The sequence below is a fragment of the Pogona vitticeps genome, chromosome 3 (assembly GCF_051106095.1).
Source record: "Pogona vitticeps strain Pit_001003342236 chromosome 3, PviZW2.1, whole genome shotgun sequence".
In the NCBI taxonomy this organism is placed as follows: domain Eukaryota; kingdom Metazoa; phylum Chordata; class Lepidosauria; order Squamata; family Agamidae; genus Pogona; species Pogona vitticeps.
Window position 1 is genome coordinate 56,727,265 of NC_135785.1, and position 21,339 is coordinate 56,748,603.

The window sequence follows — 21,339 nt, forward strand, 5'->3', positions numbered from 1 at the left end:
ATCATCAAGCATGCAAGACTTAAGTCCTTCCTAGGTAAAACATACAATAATGGCATATTCAGCTCTACCTTGCATGCATTACCATAATCAGAAATTAAACATTACCATAATCAGAAATTAAACAGGCCAAAGGGATGCACAATAACCAAAAAAGGATAATGGTTTGAAATGATTACTTCTAATGGCTTGAAATGACTAAGACTCACAGACCTGGATCAGGGGTCTCCAAACTTTTGACCGTGAGGGCCACACCAGATATTTTAAACCAGCAGTCCCCAACCTTTTTGGGACCGTGGACCAGCTGAGCCTCTGAGGAAGGCGCCCTCCACAGGTGCGCGCATGCTCTCGGGCACATGCACAAAGCAGTGGGGGAGTGCCCACGCACCTGTCCGTGCTGGCATGAGTGCTCCTCCACCCTTTCGTACATGCGCAGGGGCGTCTGCCTGCCTGCCCACACAGGTGCTTGGGCACATGCACGAAGTGGTGGGGGAGCACCCACTTGCCTGACAGCGCAGGTGTGAGCGCTCCCCACCCCTTTGCGCATGCGCGGGGCGCCCCTCGCCTTCGCTCGGGCACATGCGTGAAGGGGTGGGGAAGCACTCGTGCCAGTGCTGGCACATGCACAAAGCAGCTGTGGGGAGGGGAGTGCATGCAGTGTGTGTGTGTCTGTTTTTGCGGCCCGCTCCAGCTTGGGCCACAGACCAGCACCGGACCACGGACTGATGACCTGTTTTAAACAACTTTGAAGGCCGAAGGAACAGGAAACTATGCACGGACACCCCACACACGACCACACAGATGCCTGCACGCCCTCTCCCCACATGGGCTGAAGGGAGCAGGCTGGATAAAACAGCAAGGTGGGCCAGATGTTGCCCATGGACCGTAGTTTGGAGACCTCTGGTCTAGATTAATAGATTACTGTTCAGGATACCCAGCACATCCCAATGCAGAGTATATACATCAGCAAATGGGTCTCAATAACTTTGAATTAGGGCAAAAGGAAGCCCTAGGAAGAGATGAGGGAGAACAGAAGCTTTACATTTGCTTCAATTGATTCTTTCTGGCGCCCAGATCCAGTTGACACCAGTGTAACTACACAAACAGGACTTTGCCTACTGAAACAAAAAGAGGAGTTTGGACCAAAAAATTGGAAAAAGCCAAAAGAGTCAATCGAGAAAGACAAAAGCAGATTTGGTGACAGGGAAAACAGGACACTGCAAAATCCAAATACAGCAGGTGTGTGTGTGCTTGTGAATGACATATCAGTTCTTGTCTTCATCTATTCAATGAAATGAAAGATGTGGTTCTGCCTACCTATCCAACTTAACTTCTGCTTCTGCCTAATCTTGAAAGGAAGAGGATAAAGTACACCAGGGAAATGAGGGTTCTTTTCTCAAGAAATTTCTGCTATCCAGTCTTACTTTTGGAAGCAAACCAGGGAAATGAAAAAAATGCAGCCTGTGCAGTCCTGAAGACTCAAAGCTGGTCCAGAAGAAAGGTTACACCATCATTGGAGGAAATAAATCTCTCAACTTGTTAAAAAAACACAATGGTGACAGCTCAACATACACAGGTACGTAAGTGTGCAATAAAATTATTTTTGATCTAGCAAGAAAACAGAATTACAGCATTTTGACTGGGCACTGTATGTCAAGTTGGTACAGTATTTCGCTGCTTTAAAAAGACTATTTAGTTGGCCTGCTAACAACTGGTAATTTATTTCTTACTTTATTAGAACAGGAAGGAAGAAGGCAAAAACAGTTGTAACTGCAGCCCTCTAGAAGGTTCCAGAATCCATTACCTTCCAGACATTACAAAACACAATACACACATTCTTTAGGAAATGAATAAGGACTCCTAAATGCAAAAAAGAGGAGTAAAGAAAAATCTGCAAAAGGCAGAAGCCATTTATTGAAGTTCTATAGCTCATCCAAACTTTGGAGGGTATAACATCTGAATAACAAAATAATAGAATATAAAGAAGCACAGTCAGAAACTGGATTAACAAAGTAAAAAGTGGTATTTGTAGATATATTAGTATTTGGAAAATCTTGTGCCTTCAACTTTTAATACTTTTCTAATCCCCACTACTATGTAAGTTAATGAAAATATTAAATCTACTAACAAAGCAAATCAGCTTGTGCTGATTTAAAAACAAAAGCCTAATGACTATTTGGAGTTTATGAATACTGTGATACAATTGTAACACATTCATGTGACTTATTTAAGCTATTTAATACCTGCTGGATGGTGCTTTATAGACTAAAAACAGAGCCAGTGTACTTCAGTACATAGTGTACAAGATTTGGAAAAACCTGGATTCAAATTCCCACTACAGCTCTACAGCTAAAGAATTTCAGTCTATAAAGTCCATAGAATAGGGAGAATAAATGGTCAGCAAAGTCTGGGGACAGTTTGAATATGAGAAGCTTGTGGTCTAGTTCCCTGCTTCTCTTAATTATTTCTACCTAAAAAGAAAAATAATTGAACAGTGAGACCAGCCTCCTGCAAAGTGAAATGCCAGTCTCCAGATGCCTTCTTAGAATCTGAAAACAGCAGGCATGCTGGGTTTTGAAACATGCCCAGATAGCCCTTCAAAGAAAAGAGAAGGCAAGGAGTATACTTTCAGTAACACCAGTCAGTACAAAAACAACTCTGTGCCTTGGTCATGGTGGAAGAAGATATCAGTAACATGACAACAAGAATGTAGTCCAAAAGAATGCCAAAATGGTGAAAAGTGCAGTGGTGCCTCGCTTTACGATTGCCCCACATTACGACGAATCCGCTTAACGGCGATCTTTTTGCGATCGCAAAACGATAGTCTAAATGGGGGGAATTTCACTTTGTGATGATTGGTTCCCTGCTTCGTGAACCGATTCTTCGCAAAACGACGATTTAGAAACAGCTGATCGGCAGTTTCAAAATGGCCACCGGGTAATTAAAATGGCTCCCCACTGTGTTTAGGGACAGATTCCTCGCTATACAGGCAGTGAAAATGGCCGCCGTATGGAGGATCTTTGCTGGACAGTGAGTTTTTACCCCACTGGAACGCGGTGAACGGCAATTTTCCTGGAACGGATTGTCGTTAAGCGAGGCACCACTGTATACAATTGGAATGAATAGGAAATATCAGAAACTACAGAGGTATAGGCTGAAAACATTTTTTCTAAATCTCTAAATATTCTGTGCAAACTGCATGGAAGAAACAAGGAACACTGACTGCAGATACTATTCAATAAAAGGCAGTACTGTGACAGTCAATCATTTCAAGAACTGTTATTGAGAATATTAGTATCGCCATTTTAAAAATAATGTAAGGATCTCTTGATGGTTTAAAACAGGTAACTTCTGCTTTGAAGTTATAAATGTTTGTTCATTAGTGTAACTATGAGCATATATTACTTTTGGTTCTGTTCTGAAGAGTGTCAGAACTATGCAAATGATTTCTACTCAAAGATGCAAAGCAATCACATTTCTAGAGCCCTTAATATGCAACAAGACCCACTATCAGCAAAGATACAAAAGACAACAGTAGTAGGGAAGGAAGAGTGGGAACCAAGAATATCTATTTTCCTTTCATCGTAGTCAGCATGGGACTTTTGCTTCAGGCTTCTGCTAATATTCTTCCTGTGCTTTGCTAGCTTCAGATGGACTTTGTCTATGAATCTGTTGTTGCCCACTTTACAGGTCTCCCATGTCTGTCAGTGAAGAACGTCAAAGATTTGTTTGCAGTATCATTACTTACAAATTAAAAGCAATGTTACCAATCCTATTACTATCACTGTTGTGAACATTCTTGATGTAAAAGAAAATACTAGTGAAGTAGATGATGATCAGATAGTAGCACAGAAGAGCAAGCTCTAGGAAAACTGGTAGAGTCATTACAGTCAGAGGAAAGTAACCAATAAAAGATTCCACAAAAGCCAAAGCAGGGGAGTGACTGCAGGAGATAGCAGGAGGAGAAGAGATAACTTTCTCATTATCTTCAGCTGGGGTTTTACCTTAAGGAAATTAGAAGCATTAAAACAGCCTAAGTAAGACATGATAACTGGAAAGCAGGAAACATTACAAGGGCTGGACTTGATAATCCATATGGTCCCTTCGAGCTCTACAATTCTAAGATTATGAGGATGATTACAACTCTGATTAGGAAATAAAGATAAAAGATAGAACTAGGACTGCTTAAAAAGCTGTCAGAACATGTCCACATTCAATTATCTGAACTAGCCTGAGATTGGTCAAGAAGCATATGAGTCTTTTGGAGGAACAAAAGTAAAACAGAGCAGCAGAATTAAGGGGAGGAAAGTGAACTACAATCAGCAAATACTGAGAAATAAAGTGGTTGAGGAGATAGACTGAAAACTCTAAAACAGAAAAATAAATACCTGTATCTAATTTTGAAACATGAATGAAATAAGTTGTGTGAATCTGACGAGTTACCTTCCTATATTATATCATATATGACTAAAATATAGATATACATGTCTAACCATATATATGACTAAAATATAGATCTACATGTCTAACCATAGATCCACATGTCAAACTAAACAGTGAGAGTAGCAAATGTGTATCACCTCTGCTCCACTAATGGTAAAGATCCAGAGCACCTGAAACTAGCCTCCTCCTACAGCATCTAGGCCTGAAGCTTATATATACTGTAGTACAATACCATTTATACTGTACAGCTCATATGTCACACAGTATTCTTGTAATAAAATGCTACTGCAATATATAACAAAGATGCATCGGTGCTTCAAACGTCTTGAATCAGTGAATTTAAGAAAAGAATTAAGGTTATGTTATTTTGACTAAAGCTCCACAAAGCTGGGAAATCAGAAACTATGCCTTAACATAGTAGCCCCACCCGCCATTCTGTCAGAGAACCTGAGTTATCCAAAGATACAAACAAAAACACCACTTTTCTTCAGAAGGCCATGGCTGTGTTTACAGACATTCTGCTCTTACATTTATCATTTATGAGAAGTTAGTGGGTAGGGGACAAAGAAAAACACCAAGGGGGCGAAGGTATGAGGAGAGCAAATCATCAAAGAGGTATTACATGGCACATAAAACTAGTCAGAAAGATCATGTTACTCTTACAGGAGGACATGAGGATTGAGAGTGAACTCCTAATAATTATTATGAAAACCTATGTTCCATCAAGACCAGTGGCTCCCAATCTTGGGTCCCCAGCTGTTACTGGACTGCAATTTCCAGAAGCTTTCATCACCAGCTGCTGGCTGAGGTTTCTGGGAATTGCAGTCTGAAAACATCTGGGGACTCAAGGTTGGGAACGACTGGTTTCAATCAGTGATTCCCAACTTCTGGTAACCCAGGTGTTCTTGGAGTACAATTCCCAGAAATCTTGGCCACTGGCGAAGGGTTCTGGGAGTTTTCATCCAAGAATATCTGGGGACCCAAGGGGGGGGGAACCACTGATATAGACTCACCAATACATGTCTGAGACACTACTTTAACAGACATACAGTATTCCATGTTTGAGGAATGACAGTATGTAGTGTAACAAAACGTGTGGCTTCCAATACATCTCCCATTCACCTGTATGTTGCACAGGCACACGATTTAGGCTCTGTACTTCTGCAAAGAAAAAAAGGTTCCTCAAAAATCCTGTAGCACTATAAACAGCTTGAGTTTATAACTAGTCAGGAAACTTTGAAGAGCTCAGTTTCACTTAGAAATACGAGCACTTCGGTGTTTGAGGCCCAAATCCTAAAGGGGAGGACAAGGCGGCTGGGAAATATAGGAGATGCATTTAACTTGTCCCCGCCTCGCCCTATGACTAGAGAAATCCTCCTGCGAACTGATCCATTCTTCTTTCTAACTCAATCATCTGCAAGGTAGACTGAAGCAGCACACGCCCCGTTTTAGCAGTGCCCTTCACGACGGGTTATGAAAAATAAGAGAGAAAACGAACAAGCAAAAGGACAAAAACATTGTGCCCACTTAAAAACCCACAGCTCTGTTCCAGCGGGAGTTTCCGTGGGTCGAAATTCACTTCCACATACACAAAGCGACGCAGCGGGTTGTCCTTTCCCTTTTTGTTTTTCCCCCTTGAGCCTCGCCAACATGCCGAGGCGCCTTCTCCGGAGACCTAGCAAAGACGCCTCGCACGACGGCGACCCCCTTCCCCCCGTCCTCGACGCCTTCCAACCTCGGCCCTCCCTCATCCCCCAACTCTGCCTGACTTGCCCGCCAGAGAGAGCTCGGCGCCTCCCGATTGGCTCCTTAGCGCGCCTGGGTGCGGGCGCCGACCTCACGTGACCAACAAGACGCCCAAACCACCGGAAAGACATCCAAGTGCAGGCGTTGGAACGACCCTGGCGAGTCCTTCCCTCCTTTCTCTCCACACCGTCCTCCCTCGTTCCACCCTGTTTTTATGTTTTGTTTTGTTTTTACCCGCCCACAACGTAACTACAGTACTGTATACGAAGCCTGGAAATTCTGGAGGAAAGACGTGCCTGACGGAACTTGTGGGCGCGCGCGCATGCGTGGCCTAGTTTGTGGCCGGCCCGGCTTCAAACGCGAGCTGGGAGCGGCTCTTCCAGCCCCTCCCCCCAATTTCAGAGAACGAGAGAGCGCGCGTGCGCAGCAGCACCCCGTCGCCGTTGAGAGAGAGAGAGAGAGAGGGGGGGGGCGCGAGGCGAGCTTTGAGGCGGTTGGGAGGGGGAGGAGGAGGAGGAGGAGGAGAGAAGAGGAAATCGCATAAGCCTTATTCCTCTGCCCCGCCTTTTATCCGGAGGAGACGGAGGAAGTGGGAGCGGTGAAGACGGTGGCGGCGGCGGCTATGATGGTGCATCTTTCCTTTACTCCTCAGAGATTGAAGGTAATGGGTCCCGTTCCTCGCGTCCCTGTCCCGTCTTTCTTCGACGAAAATAAGAAAAAGGCAGAGAGGGTGTGCTTCGATCGTGGTTCTTACGGGTGTGTGTAACTGCTGCTGCTTGGGGGGGAAAGAGCTCGCCTCCGACCCCCCCCTTCCTTGCGCTCATTGGGGGGGGGAACTCCACTTTGCCTCAGTAACTGGTTGGGCGTTGTTTAGATGTTTAAAGCAAAAGGAGCTCCTGGTTCCTTAAAGGAAATGACCAAGTTTTTAAAAAATATTATTGGGTTCATTAGGCTCTCTAGGGGAGAGTCCCAAGACGGTCCTGAGTTAGGGAGTTGACACTTTTCTCCATTTGTCTCTTTCTCCCTCCTCTCCCTTTTTCTCCTCTCCCCACCCACCCCTTCAACAGGCGGAGAATTGTTTCATCAAGAGTTGTCTTTTACCTACGGAATGAAAGAGGATGCACGTTTTTCACATTCCTGGAGTTGTGAAGTTGTCCACCAAGAAGGAGGAAGCTTGTACCTGAAGCAAAAACTATAACTGATGCTACTAAATAATTGATACTTATTTTGGTTGGCTAAGTCTCAGCCCCTGTGGTTGCAGATAATTTATGGACTTTTTCTGATAACATCTTTTGGGGCCTTATGGTGCACTATGGTACAGGTGCTCTGAACAAGGAATTAGTCGTGTCCTCTGATTCAGGTTACTAAAACTAGTATGATAAACTTGAGCGAAGCTAGTCACTATAATTACCTGTCCTGTTTAGTATTGGGTTGCTGTACACTTAGTGCAGTAAAAACCTAGTACGAAAATTGTGCCTGTATCTACTTCTTTGCTAGCTGCATCAGGATTATCACGTGGCATAACAGTCACAGTTGTGTACTTCTAATCCCAGTGGATCACAAAGCAAGAGGAAAAAAACTGTTGGAAAGAGCTAGACCTTTGTCTACTTAATCTGAGGATTTTTATTTTCATTTTTCTTTTGCAATTTTTGAGCTACTTCAAGGGAAATAATGTCCTTCTTTAACTTTCGCAAGATCTTCAAGTTGGGAGGTGAAAAGAAGAAGAAACAGTATGAGCATGTAAAGAGAGACTTGAATCCAGAGGACTATTGGGAAATCATAGGAGAACTAGGTGATGGTGCTTTTGGCAAAGTATTCAAGGTATGAAAGACTGCTTTTCTCTTTGATGTTGATTTTGTTCTGAAATGTATGCGCTTAAACATGTTTTTTTTAGAACTTGAGAACTATGCTATAAATATCCCATAATCCTTAGAACGCTGCTGAATGTGTTTCTATTTTTACATCTTCTGACAAACATGTTGGATTTTTTTTGTCTTAACAAGTTATTCTTGCAGCTTTACATTCAGGAATCTGAATGCTTCCTTGGTGCCTGAAGAATAATAAAAACAAGAAATGAGAAAGAACTTAGGTTGCACATTTCTTGTTCATATATATATGGATTGTCCTTTTTGCTAAAGTGCTTTGTTAGCAGTTGTCAAAGTAAGCAATGGTCAAAATCCCATTTGTAATTTATGTGTACATAAATGAAATTTTGTGTCGTGGCAGTTAACTGCTGCTAATTAATGAAATTCTGGTTGCTTTCCCAGTTGCATGCCCAGGCACATAACTAGGAATGTGACTAATGTCTCATTAGTTAACAACCCTTGCTGCTGCAACTTGTACAATTTCACTTGTACACACTCGCCAATATGTGATATTGATTCTGGCTAATATGTGTATTTTTTATGATGAGTGGGATTTGTCAGTCTGTATGGTACTCCAGCTTCTCTGTTTCATACCAACTTTTTTCCCTGAGAAAACTCAGTGTTTGTAAACATCAGACATTAAAAATATTTCTAAAAAGCAGGTTTGAAAAGGAAATCTATGCTTTACAACTAAATATAGTCCTTTATCTTTCAAGTATGTTTCTGCTGATTAACTATGGGTGGAACATGCATGTGATGTTTTGTAAAGAAAAATAGTATTGTAAAGCATGACCTCATCAGAGACCAAACTGAAGAGATTTACACAATAGGAAGCAGTAGAACTAGTAAAAAAACATTGCTGGGAACAGTACAGTTCGCAGACATTTCTCAGATCGCTGCCTTCTTGTTTGTATGTATGCAACAAGATGTAGTTAAGAAGCAGCCCTAGTGTTTACTGATCCCTTAACTATAGTTGTGAATACACATACTTAGTAAGTCCTTTTGATCACTTATCTGCAGGTAAACTTATATAGAATTATATGTAAGTGTTGTTTAGAAAAAGGCTGCATATCTGGGGGCTTTGAATGAAATGAATTAAATGGATGTGCAAAGCTGCATGTTTCATCATGTACCATTTTAGTCACATGCTGCTATTTGAAAATAATTTAACATTGAATAAACAGTTAGGATTACAAGTTCATGTGTCATGAAACCTCTGTGCCAAACAAACCATAGAGCTTCTTCAGTAGCAAGAGAAATACTTGTAAGTTCCTTTTTTCCTGTGAAATCAGCAAAAGCAATTGCCAATGTCTGCAGCAGCAAATGAGTTAATTTGTGTAATCGGGTATACAGCCTTCTGTGGAAAAGTAGATAGTCTTTTCATGTTTTTTATTATTATTTCCTGCTGCTGCATAAGCAATCACCTTATTACTCTGTTAGGAGAGAGAATATATTTGGTTCCTTAGGCAGCAAATTGTGAGAGCCCCATCACTGATGCTTCTGTAATCTTTTTATTCGTTTTCCTTACTAAAATATATATACAAATAGCATGCTCAGTAGATTTGCTGTAAAACCAGCCACTGAAAAGCATTCAGCTAGCATAGTTGATCTAAATTATGTCAGTGAGTGAAGCCTGGAAGTTCCCATACAGGGTATATATCTGCTACTCTTTAACCTTCCTCAAATACCTGTTTGCTGCTTATAGCTGTATGACTCCAAATGGGTGTGATGCCCTTCTTGGTTATAAGGAGCTCTCTAGCTAAAGTGCTCACTGGAGTTGCTCTAACTGTTGCATTGGACCCTTCATCACTTTTCTTTTCATCTTCTATACAAATAGGAGAAGTGTAGTACACAGCAATCCATCTGAGGAATTGACAAAGTCCTGTTGATCAGAACTTGGCCAGCTCCTCAAAGTGCACAACTTCCCTATACAGGAAAGGCATGAAGTACGCATGCCTGGCACCTCAGTACAGTGGCTGAGTACACAGCTGGCTTTGCTCCTTTCCCACCTTCTCTGTGTGGGGAAGGTGAAACTGGAAAACCAACTGGAGCCAGCCTTGGCCCAGCTGTTTTCATTTTCCCTTCTCCTTCTCCATGTGCAGAACACAGGAGGAGCAAAGAGATATCTGGGGACTGTACTAGTGTCTCAGAGTGCAACTTTGTACGCTCCTACCTTGTCATCTTTGGTTGCTCCTCTACAGAGAAGACAATCTGCTTCAAGTTAGTTCTTGTCTTGTCCTCTCTCCCTCTTCAGAGGTTGTGGGACTTTTAGCAGGAGCTTATCTCAAAGCCCTGCCAACCTAGCAGTTCGAAAGCATGTAACAATGTGAGTAGATAAGTAGGTACCACCATGTTGGGAAGGTAATGGTGTTCCGTGTCTAGTCACACTGGCCACGTGACCACAGAAACTCTATGGACAAGCATTGGCTCTATGGCTTGGAAATGGGGATGAGTACCGCCCCCTAGAGTTGGACACGACTGGACAATCATCAAGGGGAACCTTTACCTTTGCCATCTCAAGGCCCAAAGATGACATTTCTTTGTGATAACAATGTATTGAAGTCTTAAAACTAGTAGGTTCAGAAATATGTAGCCACCCATGATTACTTTCTTTAAAGCATTTTTATCTGCTTAACTAGTTTAGATTCTTTTCCTGGGCCTCAATCCTTTTAAAGACCAAACAACATGCAGTGCGGTTTTGGGGAATTCTCCTTCATGCTTCCAGAAGAAGGGAATGGTAAACCACTTCTGAGAACACTTAAACTAGAAAATCCTGAAAAGAGTTGTCATAAGTCACAACTGACTTGATGGCACAAAATCACTATTTTTCATAGTGAACTCAGCTGTTGGATAGCTCAGCGGCTTGTCGAGCTAGCAGCTGGGAGTTCACTGTTCATCCCAGAAGAGCCAGCCTGAGTGGGCTTAGGAAACCTGCATAGTCACAGGATGCCCCCAGAGGAAGGGGCTCCGAGTACCTTGTTTCCCTGAAAATAAGACAGGTCTTATATTAATTTTTGCTCCAAAAATGCATTAGGGCTTATTTTCAGGGGATTTTTTTATGTATAACAATCTACATTTATTCAAATACAGTCATATGTCTTCTTCTGGATGCTGCACAGTGGTGTAGGGTGGGGTTTTATTTAATTGGGGCTTATTTTTTGGAGTAGGGCTTATATTACAAGCATCTTGAAAAAACATACTAGGGCTTATTTTTGGGGAAACAGGTTACTGTCTACCTGGAAAACCCTGAATAGGGTGTCCAGAAATGAATGATGGCACACATGTTTTTGATGAACTTCCAAGGTGTGTTTTGCTGTTGCACTTATGAAGTAGGAAAGATGAGGTAAGAAAAAGGATCTTTTCCATTCAGTCACTCTAGAACTCCTACGAAGGTCACTCTAGACCATTATTCTACTAACTATATCATGTAATGGATGAAAACAGGGCTTAAACAGATTTGTTTTTCGAAATCTGCATGCATTGTTGTTACTCTCTTAGGGCACAAACCTGAGTTAAGCAGATTTTACTGAGATGTCCACCAGACTGAGTACCAGGAAAGACAGAAAGAGTAAACTAAATAGAAGCTTATAAGATTTCTCAAAACTGAGCTCCTACTATAAGAACTGTTGGATCCCACTTCAACTTTTTAAGAAAAAGATGAAATGAATATGTTATCTCAAAATATAGAATTAGGTTTCATAATCCTAATTCTGTAATGAGATATTTGACTATAAGATAGTTTGAAGTAGGTGTGTCATTCATCATGTAGGTCTTTTTTTTAAAGTAATGTAAAATATAAACATTATTTTATAAATTTAAAAAATATGACCAAAGTCTTACTGGGATTTTACACCAGTGTAAAGCAAACAGCATAATTTTTGGAGGCAAATTAACTTGGGTTCAGAAATCATTGTAGATGTTCTGTTTTGTGCCATGTCACGCAACTCAGTAAGCAGCAGTAGAGATTTCTTGAACTTGAGGCAGTTTACTTCTAGACAGGCATAGTTAACAGCGTTTTTGTATTGATTTTTGTCCTCCTTGAAAGTTTGATTTGTATGTTTCATTTTTGTAGTTATGATGGCTCTTCTAAGATAAGAAAAGGGTGGGGTAAATAAGATGTAGTTCAAAAGCTTCTGGCAACTTTAGATTGCAGTACAAACCAGTACAAGCTCTCCCAGAAGAAAGTTGCTTTATGTTCAGCAGGAAATACTTATAATAAATGTGATTAACTTTGTAGCCTTTGAGCATTTCATAGTCTGATTAAGTGTATGGAATGTGTGTCTTGTGTTTCCTGCTTAATACTGAGATGTTGGAATAAGTACAGGATTGTGATCCATGACATCAGCAGAGGGTAGCTGTTGGGTATCAAATGCTTAACTCTGGTACCCTTCAATGAGTAAAAGACTGAAAGAAAATTTAGACAGCACACTTTCTACTCTGCATAAGAATTAAAATGTTAACTGTTCATATAAGAGTAATTTAGTGTGAGATTGTGACCTGTCAGATGATAAACTAGCATTTAATTCAGTTGTGTGTTAGAATTTTGACTAATAACCAATTATTTTAAGCAGCTTGAATTCTAGGAAGTGAATGAAAAATTCTCTTCTGCACCGCCGGTAGCAATTTGTATCCCCTTAAAACCTCTGTAGAAGACCAGAAGACTTAGTTTAAATAAAACGACTACTAATAATAGTGGAATCATCAAAAACTTCGATCTTCAGCCCATTGCAGATAATTTCCAGTAACTATCTGGTGCTTTTTGTGAAAGAGGAGATGGAAAATCTCTCCCCCCCCCCTCCTGTTTTAGGATTGAAGCCTGTGCAGATTTTAGTTTTCCTTGTCCCCATCCCAATCCCTGAATTTCTACTTGAAACCCCAGAGAGGTTCTACTAGACAGTGTGGGCAATACTGGGCTAGATGGACTGATTGTGTGATTCAGTATAAGGAAGTTTTGCCTTTGATTTTCATTGCATTTTGTGTATGTCCATTATAAATCTTAAAAGCTCTGCCCTTACCAGGGTGGATTGAAGATGATCCATAATAAACATACAATATAGATTCGGCATTGCAATAGTGACAGTTTTAAGTTATCAAGATGACACTGATATATGACCTACCAGTTTGATGCATACCTTGTTATAATCCAGAGCTACTCAGTTTTAATTATTGAAAATCAAGGAAGTATAATATGCAAGTTGATTCTTGCCTTTCTAGGTTAGTCACTGATGTGCCACCTCCCTACCTCATGAGTAATTTGGGTGCTATCACACTTGAGTGCATGAAGTGTTTATATAGACCTGATTTGCCTGTTGTCATATTTTCAAAGGCACAGACTAAGCCTTGTCTATTTCAAACATACTTATTTCTTTGACAATAAGAAAGCAAGGCACTAGAATGGTGATTTTGTGGTTACATGTGTACTCTTGCTGTAATACGTTTCCAGGGTAGGACATTCTTTTTGTCTACTCCCTACTGCAGTTTCATCTTTGTCTTCCTTTCTGGATACTGTTTTATGGACAATTTCCTGGTAGTATGGTTTCATGGTTTGGAGCTTCCAGAAGCCTGTATTTGTTATTCCGTCTTCAGTTTCTTGATCATGAAATGAGTGAGTTTATCTGAACTAATCTAAACACCTAGGAATTAAGTTTATAGACTCATATTAACTGTTAGTCTGCGATTCCTCCAATCCAGTAATGATTATCCTTTTTAATGATATTTTTCAGTACTATAGAAAAATAAAAATGTAGGTTGCATTCAGCTCTGTTGCTCTGCTAACAGGCAGGTCTTTGATCCAGGAGAGGAGTCTGTGAGTTGAAATGGGGAGAGCATTTCCACTTCCACTCTGCAGCTCCTGCCCTCCCAAATCTGTGTTAGAACATTAGAGGAGCAGGGCTTCAGAAGAAAGTGTGAACGTCTGGAGACCATTTCCACTCCCTTTTTCTTCCATTGGTCAAGGGAAGTATATTTGTTTATTGCCATATTTAAACTTTCAGCTTTTCGGTGTCATTTTAAATACTCATCAGAGAGCTGTTTTATTCTCTTCAGTCCTTTACTGTTGAGTTCCCCCAGTTGTTTACAGATTCTGACAGATGTGTGAATTAATGATCCGCCAAAGGATCCTGTCATTAAGAGATCAGATCTTGCAAACTAAAATTCATATTGAGTCAGTCCATATCTTTTGCTCATAGCCAGCCCCATCAAATTTGTTTTGAAAGTTCCTCTGTTGTGCATTTGCATTTTTCTGCTAGAATCTATTCCATGGGTAGTTGAATGTAGCTCCTTAATACTTTGAACCAGAATATGGAATGTGTGTTAATTGTTGCATACTACCATAGTGTATCTAGTTGTTGCCTACCATTGTGAGCATATTTCTTCCTGTAGTTGGGAACAAGCTTGGGATTTGCCTGCTCATCACCAAGGAGCATATTGTGTTTTAGATTATCTATTACATTTCTAGCATCTAGAAATGGATTTTTCAGATTCAAACAATCTCTGTTTTCTTGTCAGGAACACACAGAATGAGTTAAAATAAATATACTGCACTATGATGCAATTTATTAGAGTAGATAAATGGGACCTAACAAACGTGTTAAATGTAGTTTCATCTGGGACCCAGAAAGAAGATATTCGGGCTGCTGTTGCAAAGCTACCCACTAGGTTTTAAAAAAGCAAAAAAGCGTGCTGCTTATATACCGCCCCATAGCACTTCAAGCACTCTCTGGGCGGTTTACAAGTTAATTATGCAGGCTACACATTGGAATGTAGAATCCTTTCCAAAATCCCAATGAGAAATGAAAAAGTTAACACAGTGTTGTAAGTGCAAATAAAGATTTCTTGCTAAATTTCTTGTTTTTGTCAATTTAAGCTGTTATAATGGGACAAAACATCTCAGCTTCATGAGATTTGTTGATTCAAATATGAGAACAAGACAAGATTATTTCTCCATCCAAGTCTCCATAATGTGTGCAAAATGTTTCAACACAAAATTGTCTTTTCTCTTTGAGAAGCAAAGCCTATGCCCAGAAAGCACAGAAGAGTTGGGTGATAATTTAAGAAAGATACAGACATTCTGTCCAGTGCTTCTGTTTCTTACAAGTCCATGAAACAAAGTAGTAGCTACTGTATGCCACTCAGCTTGTACAAAAAAGGGTCTCATTCCCGTCATTAACATTAGCAAGCATTTATATGTCCTTACTGGTGAAGATAAGAACATTGTGTGCAGATAAGATAGGTGAGGATAGAAGAGTCCCCTTATCAGGAGAAAGGCAGCCTATAAATAAAAGGTTCAAAATTTTGTAGTTCAAATTTGTTCTACATTGAGTAGAATAACAATCTAATATAAGCTGACTGTTTTAAAACTTTGCCCCATTTTTGTTACACTGGTCAATGACCGTAATAAAGATTGAATTGAATAGATCTGGTTATTTAATCACACTACCTAAACCAAATCAGGCTGCTTGTAGCACAGGTTTTTGATACTTCATGATTACTTGATAGTTGCTACAATTTTTTAATCTTTAGTGTCATCTTTCACCATTGCTGTTTGAGTTAAAATGAGCCGTGCATCTGATTTTCATTTGTAGGATTTTATATAGTTTTCATCAGGAGGACATTTTCCTCTGGGACCTCTAATTGAGTTCCAATGGCAAGCAGTCCATTAAATTGAAAACAAGAGTTCCTCTTGATGATCATGTTACATGGATGGCAATAAATGTTTGTCTCAGGTTACAGAAGTTTCAGCCGTTTCCTTTGTCCAGAATTGAAAGGTTTATATCAGCATATCTTTGTTCGTATATATTAAGAAACCATCAAGAATTGTTTCTTTATAAGATACTGACTGTGTTTGAAGATTACAGAAGATACAATGCAGATAAATATATTGGATAAAGAGGGCTCTGAAGCATGGAAGTTCATGCTTCAAAAAATTTTTAATCCTCAAGATGGCATAAAACACTATAGCTGAATGATATTGTTCCAGTCCTAATAAATGCTGGCATACAGATCTTTGAGTTAGAGAACTTTATTATTCAGATTGCCAGTTCCAAAATTTTAGTGCTGCTTTCAACTTTATTTCCATCTTAGATGCACATAAGAAATAAAAAGCCCAACATATGCTAATTTGTAACATGTGAAATTTGTGCATGTATGTGTCTTACCAACATTCCTGAGATAGCTGCCCCTACAATTTCCATGTAGCACTATTTGTATGATTAAGATTATTGCCTTGGTATGCAGCACACAACATAAAGAAAATATATTATTTTTTATTTAAAATATTTATACCATACCTTTCTTCTCAAGAGGACCTGAGGTAGCTTACAATATTATGTAAAGTATAAAAAATGGAACAGGAGGGGTAAAAACAAACATACAACAGAGAAACAGCAGCACAATTATTAGGCACCCAGGTGCTGAGAAAAATCTTAGCTGAAGAGAAAAGCCTTTGCCTGCCTGTGGAAGGGCAGAAAAGGAGGGAGGCGGCCTGAATTCCTGTGGGTGGGAGTTGTACGGTTTGGAAGCAGCAACAGAGAAGGTTCTCTCATATTTTCACCAAATGCACCGGTGAAGGTGGTGGGACTGAGAAAAAGTATTTCCCTGATTATTTCAAAACCCGGTAAGGTTCATAAAGGGAAATGTGGTCTTTCAAGTAGCTTGGACACAAGCCAGATAAGGCTTTATAGATCATACCCGCCACTTTGAATTGAACAGACCAGCACCCATTTGTAATAGGGAGTTACTGTATGTGATCTCTGTAACCAGCTTCAGTTAACAATCGGGCTGTGACGTTTTGGATCCATTGAGATTTCTCGTTACTTTACAGAAGCAGCCCTCATAGAGTGCATTATAGTAATCCAAACAGAATGTAAACAAGACATGTGCTGCTGTGGCCAGGTTAGACATCTTCAGAACAAACACAGCTGATACACTACTTTTAACTGTGCAGATGCACTCCTGCTCATCACTGAGACCTGAATTTCCAGGCTCAAGGATGAATCCCAAACTGAAAATGTCATCTTATCCACAGGTTGAGAACTTGTTCCCTGCTCTGTTCTTTTACAGCCAGGAATACTTCTTTCTTCTCTGGATTAAGCTTCAGTTTATTCACCTTTACCTAGTGCATGACTGAGACCAAATACTGATTTAGAACCAGTAGTATAGCTTTCTTGGAATTAGATGGAAAAGAGAAAGAGTTGGGTGGCATCCTGCATATTGATAACTCTGAATCCAAAAGCCCCATACAACCCTTCCCAGTGGTTTCATGTATATGTTGAATAACATGGGAGCCAAATAGAATCCGGAGAAACAGTACAGGTCAACAGTCAGGAAGTCAGACAGGACCCTGCTGTCATCACCTTCTGAAGTCTTCCCTCCACGAAGGACCAGACCCACTGTAGAAGAATGACACCTGTTCGCATCCCAGAAAAATGGCCCAACAGAATTCCATGACTGATGGTATCAAAAGCATCTGTAAAATCCAGCAGAAACTATAGGGACAACCTTCCCTATCCAGTTCCCAGCATAGATTATCCACCAAGGAGACTGAAAAAGTCTCTGTCCCATAACCAGGCCTAAAGTCATATTGAAATGGATCTAGATAACCTGATTCATCCTGCACTGTTGGAGCTGAGAAGCCACAACATACTCTAATATCTTGCCCAAAAATGGAATATTAGAAGTTGGCTGGTGCTTGTCTAATATGAAGGGATAGACCTTTGCCCTTGGCCAGGGTATCAGGGAGATTGGTCCTTCTCTCTTTCTCTCAAGAGGAACAAGGCTATAGAGGGACTAGCTTGGCCCCATCCATGGAGGCATGAAGCACCTCCATAGAGCTTTTCCCTTCCCTTCCAGAAAGAATGAGTTCCACCTGTCTTATAACAACAGCCACGAAAAGCATAAACTGATTCCATCAATTGGGCAAGGGACTAAAAGCAATAATAAGGATGACTGTCTGTAGTATTTAGCCACATTGAGGGTTATTTGATTGAAAGAGAGGATTTAAATATTTCAAGTAAAAATAATACGGGAAATGGCAAATGATGCAAAGATTGCTAGTGTTGGGTAGAAATCTTGTGAGCGCATATATAGCGCATTGCTGATAAAGAGCTTTTACTAAAGCTTGAAATACTTAAGGTTAGGATATTTTTACAGATATCCATTGCAAGTGGTACATTTATGTACAGTATTTGGTGTTGGCAGTATTGGATACATGCAAAAGTTTTTCATTTAAAATATTTTATTCTAAAGAGGTAATTATTTTTAGTTACCAGACATAACTTTCATAGGTACAGTGCTATAGATTTTCAATTACAGGAAGGGCCGAAATGTAAGTTGTGCTGTCAAATTAAATGTTCAGTGTTGGGTTGGAATCAGATCTTGACCATCAAGAATGGGAATTCTATAAGTGGCAGATTGCATCTTGTGAACTAGAATGGACATTTCTGAGACAGAAATTCTTAGCATGTGGTATAGTGTGAGAGAACTAATTGCTTAGATGCTTGGGTCACAAGCTGTTTAATTAAAAGATGAAACCAACATTTGTATGATAATGTGTAACACAACATGATACAGTGGGGTCTTGACTTGAGAACTTAATCCGTATTGGAAGGCGGTTCTCAAGTCAAAAAGTCTGTAAGTCAAGTCTCCATTGATTTACAGTGCATTGAAAACCGATTAATCCTGCAACAGGCCGTTTTTGTTCCATTTTGGTTTTTTTCTGGTCTGTAAGTCAAATCTCAGTCTGCAAGTCAAACCTAAATTTTGCGGCCAGAGAAGTCTGTAACTCAAAAAGTCTGTAAGTCAAGCCGTCTGTAAGTCAAGGGTCCACTGTACAGTAAATGTTTATCAGAGTATAAATAATGGTGGGGAGTCTTTACTGCTTGCCTTACTTAGCTAGTAGAGATAAGCTTCCTTAGGCAGACCTTTCAGTTTCTCTTTCTAGTTGCTTGAGCAAGTAGCACACGAGAGAGAACCAAGCAGTACTGTGGAAGGCAGCATACACATGACAAACTTCCATTTACATTGAACAAAAGTATGAATAACTAGTATCAAGTCAAAATCTTGTACAGCAAAAATGGAAACATTTAGCAGTTTTGAGAGAGAGAGATAAACCTAAGGTAGAAGAGTGCAAAACTTACAGCCGCTACCTTGAGATGGTCCAAGAGGCCTCTCCCCCCCCCCCCCGGCTAGAGCAGTATTTTAGCATCATTGTGGACCATTATCATGATAGTCTTCAGGCTGTCGTGAATTTGCACCACTATACATATTTTCAGGTGGGGTCCTCATTCCCATTTCCTGAAATTCTACAAATAGAACTGGCCAATCCTTATTTAATGTTTGCTAAAGTAGGGCATCATTCCTCACTCAGTACTTTTCACTCCTTCCATCTACTGGCACCAGCAGTTATCTCTTTTGGCTCTTTACCAGCAGGAAGGATTGTACTTGCCATAAGGTGACAATGTGGAAGTAATTTTGCTCTGTGAACTTCTGGAGTTCTAATTTTAAAAGGGCAGTGTTCTGTACCATTAATAGCTCCATAGCACTGCAATGTTCAACAGAGCTTGTTACATTGAAACATTGTCTTTGTGTTATTTAACAATCTTTCTGGGATCTACATATTTATGTCTCTTTGATTGGCTTAATAAAAGTAATATCCTATTTTTTTCTCTTATGGTCAGCACAGCTGTCTCTGTTTTTCTAGCATAATAGCTATTAGCTCTGAAGCCATTGTTACATACAGCACTGATGTTACCTGTCTGTCATGGGTTTGGAGGGAAAGTTCCATCCTATGGAGAGTGGAAGGCGGGACATCAGGAGGAGGGGCTGTACTGTATATATATGTGAAGCCTGTGTGGTGAAGGGAGATGCTGGGATGTGACGAAGCAGCAGCTGGGAAGAAGAAGCTGGTGTGGGAGTCTGTGTGTCAGACAGGGTACTACTGTGTGTCAGAGTACCAACCTGATAGGTTCAGGTGTCTGTTGGTTAGCCAGAACTGATAGGTTCAGGGTCTGTGCGGGAGCTTCCGGTTCCGGTCGGGTAAGGTTGACTCCCTTATCTGGTAGACTCGCTGATTTCATTCCTCAATAATTTAATTCCTTGTTTATGGTGCCTTCCTAGAAGATACTGTACAAGGCTCTATGTTTGGCACTTTGCTATCCTTAGTGGGCAGCTAGACCAAAGTGTCAACTCTAGATGAAATAAGAATAAATCACTGAATTCCTTGCCCGCCAGAAGGAGTGGTCTCCTACTCCTACTCCTCTGAAATAGTAATTTATTATCCTGATAACAACAGTGAGAAGAGGAGTGGAGAAGGACTTGGAGATAAGGATAAAAGGGAGGAAGTAACATTCCAGAGTCATTGGTTAAGTAAGACAGAGAAGTGGATTGATTTAGATGAGAAGCCGCAGCACGGAAGTCTTGCTACCTCTTACATAGAACGCGTGGTGATTAATCTTAACATGATGTTGGATTGTGAAGCAAATGTGGTGCCTATTGCCTTAAGAAATGAGGAGCTTGCAGACTTTACCTTAATGTCTCCTGTACTGCAATCACTACAAAATGCTCTCCCGGTCATCATTACCCCACTCTGTGAACTTAAAAGAAACAACAAGGACTATGAGAAGAATCTGTCCTTGTGTGGAGAGGAAAATGTGACTGCAGGCAGAGTCGAATCATCTCCTCCCTTGCTGGGTATTGCTTTAAAGGAGGACCCTATCTCCATGGTGGGAACTAGCATTGGTCCAACAAAGAAGCAATGGAAACAGACTAAAATCACAGATTTTGTTAAATCATGGACATACGGTACACGAAAGAATGATCAGGAAGAGCTTGGCAATCAGAGGTCCTTAAGAAGTTCAGTAATTGATTTACCAGAGTGTATTGCAAATGACCTTCAGATTCAAGAGAACAGCTATATATCAGGGGAGATTGATGTGGACTTTGGGCGATGGGTGCAGCCAGATGTATATTCCCCATTCAACCCTCCCACCCTGGGTTCTGAACCGAATAAAGAAGCAAAAAGTTGTAAGGATCAAGATAATGGTTGTAAACCGAAAGAAGTTATTGATGATGTACATCAACATCCCATGCCAGAGAATAACAGCTATAAGACTATCAATGAGCCACAATGTAACACCAATGAAGAGTCTGACATTCATAAAACAAGCCACTTGATGGGAATTCAGGACCTTTTATTTGATATAAAAGACCTAATGATAGTTTTACTAGGATACTTGATGAAGAAGGAACGGTTCCTGTCCAACAGTGAATCACAGCAGAGAGATAACAACGA

The 21,339-nt window shown here is 40.5% G+C and overlaps 2 protein-coding genes across 11 annotated transcripts in view; one reads left to right on the forward strand and one right to left on the reverse strand.

The window, feature by feature from the left end:
• STN1 (STN1 subunit of CST complex) overlaps positions 1-6,384 on the reverse strand; it is a 32,922-nt gene extending 26,538 nt beyond the window's left edge. For 2 of the 7 annotated variants that reach the window (XM_072995601.2, XM_072995600.2), the window contains exon 1: positions 1,422-1,539. The gene's annotated coding sequence lies outside the window, so the exon portion shown is untranslated. The other 5 variants (XM_020788948.3, XM_020788952.3, XM_072995598.2 and 2 more) reach the window with 5 other exon arrangements.
• Positions 6,385-6,617: 233 nt separating this feature from the next.
• SLK (STE20 like kinase) overlaps positions 6,618-21,339 on the forward strand; it is a 72,955-nt gene continuing 58,233 nt past the window's right edge. For all 4 annotated transcript variants that reach the window (XM_020788942.3, XM_020788945.3, XM_020788944.3 and 1 more), the window contains exons 1-2: positions 6,618-6,847; positions 7,254-8,007. In XM_020788942.3, coding sequence (XP_020644601.3) covers positions 7,858-8,007 — 150 coding nt within the window. In that variant the 5' untranslated portion in view covers positions 6,618-6,847; positions 7,254-7,857. The remainder of the gene's footprint in view (positions 6,848-7,253; positions 8,008-21,339) is intronic.